The sequence below is a fragment of the Corythoichthys intestinalis genome, chromosome 2, assembly GCF_030265065.1.
Source record: "Corythoichthys intestinalis isolate RoL2023-P3 chromosome 2, ASM3026506v1, whole genome shotgun sequence".
In the NCBI taxonomy this organism is placed as follows: Eukaryota; Metazoa; Chordata; class Actinopteri; order Syngnathiformes; family Syngnathidae; genus Corythoichthys; species Corythoichthys intestinalis.
Genome location: NC_080396.1, coordinates 31154021 through 31165242, shown reverse-complemented (window position 1 = coordinate 31165242; position 11222 = coordinate 31154021). Strand labels below are relative to the sequence as shown.

Below are 11222 nucleotides of genomic sequence, written 5' to 3'. Positions count from 1 at the left end.
CGCTCTCCTCTGCGGGTCTCTCAGAATACGGTAGAACTTCAAGTCTCTCCATCTATCTTCTCTGTGATTGCAACCAACCGCCACACACGCCTTCACCATTTTGATTATTGTTAACGAGCAGAAAAACACGCCATAATAGGAGGAATTTACGTAGCGGTAATGCATCAACACGACGAGTAGACGGACAATATGGCGCGGAGGCGTGGTTGTGACGTCATGTGAGTAGGGTCTATAGGAGTCCAAATACATCGTGGAACGTGGTGGCATACAGTGAAACCGTTCTTCTAAATTCCGCTGTCACACAAAAATAGCACAAAGTGTGATTTCAATCTGTTCATTTACAGGATGCAGTTTTTAAAAAAAAAAATTTTCCAGTGACCATTGGGGAAAGTTTTATAGGAGTGGGAACCTCTTGGTACCTCACGATACGCGATACAAAGCTCACGATAACGATGATCTGACGATATAGCGATACGATTTTCAATACGTTGGTCAGGAAACCATTCTTGGATATTCTACAAAAAAATAATAAAAAGAAAAACAATCTTCTGCTGTGAATTGGAATGAGTTTATCACTAGCAGACGTCCAATCCATTTGAACTGGGTAGGTAGCCATCCCTCCCATTTCAAACGGATTGAACGTCTATGGCCGTCAGTGGCAGCCAATGCCAGGCAATGAGTAATTTTGGGCCATTTGAGGTCATTTACCTGTTGATTTTCAGTTATTTCCTGTTAATTTTGGGGTATTTTATGGGTAACGGACCTGAGAATCACCCAAATGAATAGGCAGTGACACAAACTCAACAGGAAATGGCCTGTAAATGCCCCGAAAATCGGACCGAATGACTGTGAATGCTCTGGTTTTGAATGAACGAACGTTCCCAGTCTAAATGGATTGGGCGTCGAGCAGTCAACGGCAGCCTTTTTATTTATTTATTTTTAAATTGACACCTTTTAAAAACTATCTCTTTTCTTAACAGGAGCATATCGACTACCTTTTGGGATAGAAAGTATCACGATATATCACCATTTCGATATTTTGTCACATCCCTAGTCCCAAGTGTGTAAAATTACAAAAAGGAATTAAAACCGTTTAAACACCCAAACCTTTAATCAGTGTAGAAAGAAAAGTTTGAACAGTTAAAAAAAAGTTGAACAAACAAGTGTCCAGAAAAATCAGGAAAAGTCCGTCAACCAGCAGGCGTACATTTTGCCCGATGAGGACGCTGATGTCAAACTTCCACATGAGGGCTCTCCTGCGCCACTCAAACCATCGTCAGTCTAGTTACTGGCAACACAAGACTGCTTAGATGACGTCCAGGTGGCAAATTATTTACTTGGACCTTTGCCTCATCTTTCTCCTTTTGCGCTTCAGTCTGTGCGGCACAGAAATTTCAAGGATTATTTACTTTGCTTGAGGAACACGAGTAAATAATTTGAGGAAACCAGTTCACCTGCGCATGCGCTTCTTTCTCCACTGCGAAATCGGGAAACGTTTGAAGAGGGAAAAAAGGCACATAATATTGAATTGCCAAAGATTAAAAATCAAATGCATTTAAGAACTTTTAATATACATTTCATAGTGTACGATGGAATTCCATTGGAATGATAAATATTCTAAATCTTCACCCTCACCTGACTAGCTAACGAGCGTTAGCACTAAAGGGGAAAAAAATGCTTAGTCATTAAGAGAAAAATTTGCATACCTTGGCTCGCATAGCGAATGGCTCTGTCTGGAAAAGTCAGGTACAGGTGAAAGATTAGTTTGATCTATTCAACCAACAAAGGATTACCACGGATTCTTGCGTCAAACTGTATGTACATACCAACAGACGGAACGGAAGGCCGGCTCGTGGCGGACGTCATAAAGACGCGACTGCTTGTTACATCACTGGAATGGTGCATTCTGGGAAATTACCCCAGTGTCGATTGAAATGGCATGTTTGTGACTGCAGTAGTGACGAGATTTGTCGTTCACTTGAGCAAACGAATCCATTCCGGTTCGTTCAGTAAAAAGATTCGTTCAAACAAATCGTTCAACGAATCGTTCGCCCCCCTCATCTCCCTCCCCGCCCAAACGAATCGTTCGGTTACTGAACGGGAAGTGACGTTGCCGAACGAATCACCAAAGACCGCTTCGCAGTATAACTGAACGGGAAGTGACATTGCTTGGTCCCTCCCTCTCTTCCACATTGACCACTCGTCGTAGTTTCAGAAATGAGTGACAGGCGGTATCATTCTGCTTTCACAGACAGCCTCGTCTCCCTCCTGCTGCTGCAAAACCGAGGGAGAACTTCCGCGTCGTCTGTCCTAGTTCTATGGGCTCAAAGTCATGGCTCGTGCTTGCATTTCGATTTAGGACACGGTTAAACATTTTCCTTTTGTGAGGGGAGTAGGGGGCGGGGGCGCACGGACTTTCTTTAGCAGGTTCTTGATCACACATACAATCACATATACAGCATGTTTGCTGTCACGAAAATAAAAATACATCGAAAGTTTTAATTTCTGAATATGGAACGACCAACACATCATATTTACATCTCGCTCTGTTGTATTTTTGTTTTTTTAGTATTAAGATGATCGTGTTGAATTTTTGCACTGGTATTAATAAATAAAATAATCCGGTCAGCTCCCCTGTCGTCCCCGCATCTCAGATCGTCAAATGCTGACGAGAAATAATTGTTTGCTCTTTACGATGTCGCCTTTCTACTCTCATTAGTCTGTTAAGAAAAATGTAGACATATTGCGACATCTCCCGTGTCCGCGTGCTTTGTTTTTGGGCGCTTGAGTAGCACATGATGGACGGATTGACATAATTTGTCAAACCAACCAACACCTGACACGAAGAAAAAAAAGAAAAAAAAAACACTCGGAAAAAAATTACATGTATATACAGTTTCATTGCAAATCAGTATTATGGTGATCATATTGTTTTTTTGCACTGGTATTAATAAATAAAATAATCCGGTCAGCTCCCCTGTCGTCCCCGCATCTCAGATCGTCAAATGCTGACGAGAAATAATTGTTAGCTCTTTACGATGTCGCCTTTCTACTCTCATTAGTCTGTTAAGAAAAATGTAGACATATTGCGACATCTCCCGTGTCTGCGTGCGTTGTTTTGGGCGCTTGAGTAGCACATGATGGACGGATTGACATAATTTGTCAAACCAACCAACACCCGACACGCTGACAAGAAAAAAAAAAAATAAAACACTCGGGAAAAAATTGACATGTATATACAGTTTCATTGCAAATCAGTATTATGGTGATCATACTAAATATTTTTTTCTGTGCACATATGAGGTAAATATCGCTGCCATGAAGCCTCCATATAGTGACAGTTCTCTGCTCGCTTCACTGCCGTCACGCGACCGCAGCTCAGCTTTTGCTTGCCTCGTAGCTACCCGTGTTTTAAATTACTGTAAATTTGATAGTATGTCGTCATAGGCAGTCACGAGTTTGTTGAGAAAAGTACTACTCTAAACAATGCTCGCTAGATTTGTGTGGTGTTTTTGTCTGTTTGAGCAGCATTTGATAGGCTCCACGTTAACAAATATGTGACAAAGTCATTTCCTTTCATTTTCTGATTCATTCACCGCATAGTCATTACTGGAAAATCAAGTTAGCAGCAAGCTAGGTCAGGAACCGGAGGACCGAGTCACTGAACGGGAAGTGACAAAACTCAGTCTTGCCCCCCTGCCTGCACGCTGGCTGCTTATTGGCCTTACGTGGACGTGAGTGACAAACGCCCTGATTCTGTTTCCGGTCCCTCCCCTGCCCGCGATGAGGCTGGCGTCTGATTGGTCGTGTGCGATGTCAGAAGACGCTGCCGCTTGCTCAACGCCCTCCCACGCAGCGAACAAGCACCACCTTCATAGAACGAATCAGTGCAGATGATGATTAGTTCGGTCTCGTTCACCAAAACAATTCGTTCAAAAAGAACGAATCGTTCGCGACCGATACAACACTAGACTGCAGTAACTAGTGCTATAAAACTATAATCATCCAGATTATATTAGCAACTATTTCAGTCACTTATGCTACATGTATGCAGTTCAAAATTGCAACGTATATATTTGAGTTTCCCCAAGTGCATCTTTTTAAAAACAATAAACCCCAGGATATCCTTCAAGCTTTAAATGCTGTAGTTGATCTGTAGATTTTCCATTTAACATGAATTCCCCTACAAGATAAAAACAATGAACTAGGCCTGGTCTCTTGTGATTCTCAGTTAAAACCATGAATAATACATTAAAAAAAAAATGCAAATTATGTCAGGTGGCTTTTTAACGATTTCAAAAAATAGCCACTAGATGAAAACGAACAAACGAGTCCTGGTCTCATGTGATTCTCCATTAAAACCATTAACCAATAAAAAAAAAACAAATGCACACAAATTATGTCAGGTGGCTTTTTAATGATTCCAAAAATAGTCTCTGAACTGTGGTTTGTTTTTACAAAAGCATCCCTATCGGACTTCTTATGTAAACAGACCTGCTGGAGGCACAGGAAAGAGCATGCACAATTGAGAAAAAAAGTCCGTCCCCCATCTGTGAAATGGATCCTCCTGTAAATCATGTGATCAATATTGCTAATCAATGGCTCGAGGCTGGATGCCTTGAAGTGTACACAAAGATGGAGCAGTACATCATTATACTTACTGTTTGTGTCATAACCTGAACTTGGGCAATTGTAGTTACTCCAGGATTGCAGATTCTGACATTATGACCACACAAACTGAAGTTGGAATTCCATTGCCTTGGCTCGTAGTCAAGGGAGGTCTGTCACACTGATGCAATATTGAGCATTCTTCATTCTTGGTATCGCAGTCAAATCCATTTTATTTGACAATATTTTTTTATATGGCAAACTGGGACGAAGGCCGTATGTCAAATCGCTAAATGTTCCTGGTAAAATTTGCTCTGGATGAGTTGTGTCCACTGTTATAGACACAAATGCCGCCTCAAGGACAATCAGACTTACACTGGAGTTGTCAATCTGTTTATGTATTTTAGGTAAAATGTAAAAATTTAAGAGCAGCTTCATCCCAGACTGACGTCTATTTCAGAGGTGTTGCTTTGCCACAAGTGCCCACGGCAGCTAGGACAGAAGCCGATATGACGTCGGTTTTCAGAGTGTGTCACAAACTGCTCAATGGAAAATTTATTCAGCAGCTTCCGTCTCCATCGACTGCCCTGTTGCATTCTCTGCCGTCTTTGAGGCCTTCATGAAATGGAGAGCAAATGAATTTTAAATCACAACATGAGGTCCAATGACGAATTGTCTCAAAATGCTCTTTGACAAAATTCACCTTCTTTTTCTTTTTCTTCTGCGCCTTCCGACTGGCAGAGCTTTGAATCAAAGCCTTAATTAGAGGGGGAAAAAAAGAAAATTACTCTGATAACTTCACAAGGACTAAGACACAGTACATCAACATTTAATAGCATTGGAAATGCCAAGTCAGCCCTGCAGAGGTCCATTAGTTAGACAGTTGCCTCTGGCAGAGGGACGCAGTATCCCATTTATCAAACGCTGCTTACCTTCAACTCCTTGTCCTCTACCTGGTGCTCCGACTTGTAAAGCTCAGGTTCATAGAGGCTGTTTGTAATTCGCAGTGGTCCGTTGGACATGAGCAGCACAGTGAACTTGAACTGTGCTACAAACTCACCTGCACACAGCAGCAAGGCTGAGCTCAATTCTGCGCGGCACGATTATTTAATAACAGTGTGGGCAGCAAACAAGAGGACAGCTCACCTTCCTTCTCCTGGAGGACATTGAACGGCTGCAGCAGCTCGTGCTTTGCACATTCCACCACACCCAGCCTGGCCTTGCCCTCATCGTCAAACGCTCTGGGGAAATAAAGCGCAGACAGCAAAATCATCATATGGCTATTTCCAATATCAAATTACATCCATCTTGTTGTTACATTGTAGACCACCCTCAATAAGTAAAATCTACGATGTAAACATTTTTGGGGTGGTACTTGATTTAAAAAAAAATAAAAAAAATAGTGACTTTTTAATTACTTAATCTTTACCACACTTTAATCACACAATACAAAGCAGGAAATCATGATGGAGGGAGAATTACTGCAAAACAACTTTTTAAAAACAGTGGTGCTTTGAGATATGAGTGATGGAAATGAATTTTTCAAGACTCGATCCATCATTCATATTTTTTTTCTCTTTGGCTTGTGAGAAAAATTAGACATGAGTGCTATAAGATTGCAGTGAACGCAACTTATATTTATTAAACTAGCAGTAAGCCTGCCACATAGTGAACAAGCCCAGTTGTGCAAAATACAAGCAACTGGAATTAATTCAATCATAACATAGATCGTTACTGTAGAATGGAACTTCAAACTTGATTTTGGGGAAAAAAAAAAAAAAAATTACAGTCAAATGTCACAAAAGAATGGAGGCTGAAACCATGAGATGTAACTTTCTACTGATAATGTTAACTAAAACTGCTGGTACAGGTTAAAAAATGTTTTTATAATGTTCATGGTTTCGATCAGGAACGTATTTCTTTACGGATTTGAATATTTAAATTAGCGGAAGATGATGGATGGATGGATGGATGGATGGATGGATGGATGGATGGATGGATGGATGGATGGATGGATGGATGGATGGATGGATGGATGGATGGATGGATGGATGGATGGATGGATGGATGGATGGATGGATGGATGGATGGATAACTCAACAATCATCACACAATGGACAACGCAGTAAATGTTAGTGGACAAAAATATCAATAATACCTCAGAGTGAAAGCCATTTTATCGAACCGTCTCTCCATCTCACTAAAGAACGTCCGAGAGGTCTTCATCTTTAATCCGTACACTTTGTTGGGGTCCCGTTTGTAAACAGTGGTCCTCAAACCACCATCTTTTGCCTGAGTGGCGACATAAAGCATTGTTGTTTTGTTTTTACTATCTATAAACTACCTATAGTCCTTTCTCACCTTGCCCTCACCAGTGCTAATGAGCACATCCACAGCATACACTTCGTGCACCTCAAACTCAGCCTTCTCGTGGTCTTTCCTACAAACACACACAAAGTCGTCAGCTATTTGTTGTGTGGTGGAAACACACTAACAAAGACAGAGACTTGCTCTCGCAAAGCAGTGAAGCACAGTTGATTAAATAGTTTGTTCAATTGTCAGACTTTGGAAATAATAAAACAACTTCTACAGGACACCTGAGTCCATTATGCACTAGTGCGGTACTGAAAAGGTAGCACTCAACACTGCAGGTAATTGTCAGGGTATTGCCATTCCTCAGTAACAATGAGAATGTGAGAAACAAAGCCTGTCTTGGGAAACAAATAGAACATGCGGGATGTACTCCATTGTTGTCCTTTGCGTACAATGATGCTTTGCTCTTCTTTGTTAAACCCATTGATACTCTCAGGTCTTTTTCCATAATAAAACGTCACAATTTTTATGTAGCACTGTGTAACGATTCTGCAGTAAAACCACACACAGGTCACGGTTTCAAACCGTAAAGTGGTGACCTGTACAACACTGTTCAGGAAACATGTCCGTTTCTTGAACGCACCTTTGCTGATCCGTTGGGTTTTGAATGATTGTTTTCTCTCCATCGATCACATGCTGTTTGAGTTGATGGGACAGCAGGCCTGTAGACAAGCAGGCCAAATTGAGTTAACTAAATGGAGAAATACATGCAATTCAGAGCAAAGACTATAAAATTCCCATTTACCTTCAATTGGCAAGCACTTGAATGACTTTGCAATCTTGTTCCACGCCTCCGTAACCTGTGTGTTCTGAGATAGAGGCGTGAAAGCGATTAGATCAGGGGTGTCCAAACTTTTTGCAAAGGGGGCCAGATTTGGCGAGGTAAAAATGTGGGGGGCCGACCTTGGCTGACGTCCTTTAGGTCGAACAATATTTTTAAGCAAAATTTAGCAAGCCATTCAGTGTGTCACATTTGCTTTATTTTTGTTTTTTAATGAATAATTTCAACAACCGCGCAACTAGCCTTTGCGGCGTTCTCTTTCGACTCTCGGGCTCTTGCGAAATACTACTGCTGTGAAATTAAACTAGCTTTAAGTTGCTTCAATTTCTCGCTGCGTATCTTCCCTGTAATTTTGTCGTACATGTCAGCGTGTCTTGCTTGGTAATATCGCCTCACAGTGAAATCTTTAAAAACAGCGACTGTCTCTTTGCAAATGAGGCAAAAAACAGTTGTTATGTATTTTAGTGAAGAAATAGTCCAATTTCCATCTATCCTTGAAGCGTCGGCCGTCACAGTCAACTTTTTTTGTTGATTGTCGCCATTTTAGAAAATTGGAAGTAGAGGGTCACACAGAGTAATGTTGCCTAGCCCTTAAATACCTGCAACATGAAGCAATTATCAGAGAATCCCAAAATTTGAAAAATAAGGTCCTAATGAAACCTTTTTTTCAAATTTGTGAAAAGAAAAGTCAAAATGAATATGTGTAATAAGCGCTCTAATGTCTATAACCCATGCTAAATCATGTTTTTTTTTCTCATGGAACTGTAGATGCATGCGTCCATATATATATATATATATATGTATATATATATATATATATATGTATTTTTTTTTTGTCAAAAAAAAATGTCAAAATTCTAAATTAGTCTGAAAATCATGAAATTTTAGGTGTATCAAATGTGATACATTTGGCAATAAAGGGTTCAAGTGCTGCTGCCTTTTAGTGGGTAAATGAGGAGCAGCATTTCATGTGTAAGCGACTTCATATGCTGGTTGCAGTACTGCTGACCAATTTATTAAGTCCGTGTGCGGGCCAGATGTTATTGATTTTATGACAGAGGCTGGGGGCCGGATGAAATTTGACCACGGGCCGGACTTTGGACATGTCTGGATTAGATGAAGTCTGATCACATGAGATGTGGTTGTGTGAGAACGTTACCTGGTTTCCAGGCTTGACAAGACGCAGCGCAGCCTCAGCGCACAAATGAGCTGCGATCATCACGTCAGCCTTGCGGCCTGTGAGAGGCTTTTCCTGCACAGACAGTATAAGATAAATACAGGCAAGTTAAACAGTGCGAACATACCAGTTCGATGATTTTCTTGTTTTACCTTGGTCACACCAACAACAAAGCTGTGAGCCACGTTGGCGATGAATCCATCCACATGCACGCCAAGATCACTAAATGCGTACAAAACAAAAAAAGCATGAAAAACATCTCACACCGTGTTGCCTGTGGTTTAGAAACTGTCATCTTACACTTTGACAAGGTCCCCATCCTTGAGTATGACATCAGGATCGCTCTTCAGGGGGGAGTGATGGCACACGCAGTTATTAACAGACACACACGTTGGAAATGCAATACCTGCAAGAGCAGGAGAGGGTGAGGAAAAAATTGTATGGGAACCTCATACTTTAATACACAAAAATAAAAAAGCTGACCTTTCTTCATCTCTTTCTCCTTCTTGAAGATTTTCCCAGTTTCTGTCATGATAAAGGCATCACCTTTATCACACAGGCTAATCACTGAGACACCAACCATTGCCGCTTCAACCACCATCTTTAGGGCCTCTGCAAGGTTAATGGAAAAATAGCTAAATGTGAACAAGCCCATTTTGTTATCTAAATGGCCAGTCAATTTGTCGCCACATTTGCCCATGCAACTCCTTGTTGTTACTACAATACAATTATTGTTAGACACAACATTACAACAAGATAGCATGTTTATGTCATGAGAAACCACAATTTAAGAATTTTCATCCAGTTGTGTAGATAGCATTGGCAAATTCGAAAGATATATTAGATGAAATTGAGGTTTACTCAATTCTAGCTCCAAACCCAATATCAAAAACTACAAATGGCTTAATTGAAACCCAAGTAACGCACCAGTCTTAAACAAAATGCCCCAAATTTATTTATTTATTAGCCGAGTTATCGTTTCCCTCCGTGTATTTGAGGAACACCAGGAGCTGATTTGACCTCGTTTTAAAGGCTCGACTGAATGGCTCTTGGCTCGCCCGCTCACCACGAATGGCTGACGTACAGGCTCCTATATTGTTGGCTTTGAACCTTTTATGGTTTTTTGTGATGAAGATTTCACATTTTAACTCCTAATTTCATTCTGATTGTTATCTGTCGGCGCTTCCAAGCTCGCCATTACTCAGCCAGTTAGCAGCACAGCTAGCTCTTGCTAACAAGATAGCAGCGTGGCGATACAAACGACTCGACACATTGCGAGCTCTTGCACGATACATTGAATTCGGTCTGGCTAGAGGTGGTATTGTCACAATTGTTGCTTTGTGCAAGAAGAAATAGGCGCGCTTTAGCGGCACATGGCACAGCAGCTGCCACAAACGAGCTAACATGAGAAGAATTCTGCCAGTGGCGAACTGCTGTCACGTTGAACTCTCCAACTACTTACGGTTGGCAATCTCGGCTCCCATTTTATACTTGGTGACCACCAAATCATCGGCGACGGTTTGCTCGGGTTTCTCTTCATCCCCAGACATGTTGGCAGTATGTCCAAGAGGTCAGAGTAACTTTTATTTTTTCCCACCAACAACACTCCCGGTGAGTGTCAGTGAGTCGGAGAGTGGCCCACGCACGAGCGCCTACTATCATGAGATCCCACCCCCTGCCAAAGATGACTATTCTTTGAGTCAAGATAGTAAACGTCATATTTATTCTTCGTACGGTCGCGATGGTTCTCGTCGACTGTCATCACTGAATTTGGGGTGTTCATTTTTCATGTCCACATTACGGTCTACACCCGTCCACCATCTGTACCCAGTGGCGGACTTGGCAATTTTGGGGCCTATGGTGAACATATCCAGGGGCCCTCTTCATGGGTCAGGGGTTAAAAAGGTGAGAAGGGTGTGGAGGAAATATGTTATGGTACACTACGGCTTTCCTAAACGACAAATTTTCTTCTGATTAGTCAGCCGACTAGTTTTACGATTAATCGACTAATCTAATAATTTTCTTTCTTTCTTTCTTTTTTTTAAATAATTTAGCAATGAAATTATTGTTGATGCTTATTAATTCACAACACTATTTTGGAACACTTAAATTCTTTATTAAAGTACAAATAATCATGTAAATAACAATAATTAATCCCAAATAAACAATTAGGTTAAATGCTGATAGCATTTAACTTCTTCCTATCGGGCAACTAGGACAACATTGAAATCTTTCTCGATTACGAACATTGGAGCTCGCCTATGGAATACATGCGATGCAGCG

At 41.1% G+C, this 11222-nt stretch overlaps 1 protein-coding gene across 2 annotated transcripts; it reads right to left on the bottom strand.

The window, feature by feature from the left end:
- Positions 1 to 4397: 4397 nt before the first annotated feature.
- pa2g4b (proliferation-associated 2G4, b) lies at positions 4398 to 10621 on the bottom strand. 2 transcript variants are annotated; one of them, XR_009061814.1, is made up of 14 exons: positions 10402 to 10621; positions 9423 to 9551; positions 9240 to 9345; positions 9092 to 9161; positions 8922 to 9014; positions 7727 to 7790; positions 7565 to 7643; positions 6970 to 7048; positions 6767 to 6900; positions 5755 to 5849; positions 5541 to 5668; positions 5312 to 5365; positions 4662 to 5223; positions 4398 to 4567 (listed from the first exon to the last, which is right to left on the bottom strand). XR_009061814.1 is itself a non-coding variant. In XM_057826934.1 (13 exons), the coding sequence occupies exons 1-13, from the start codon at positions 10487 to 10489 to the stop codon at positions 5164 to 5166; spliced, it is 1179 nt and encodes a 392-aa protein (XP_057682917.1). In that variant the 5' UTR covers positions 10490 to 10621; the 3' UTR covers positions 4398 to 5163. The 2 variants fall into 2 exon arrangements, 1 of the variants encoding a protein (XP_057682917.1); XM_057826934.1 differs by having other exon boundaries at positions 4398 to 5223.
- Between the last annotated feature and the right edge of the window lie 601 nt (positions 10622 to 11222).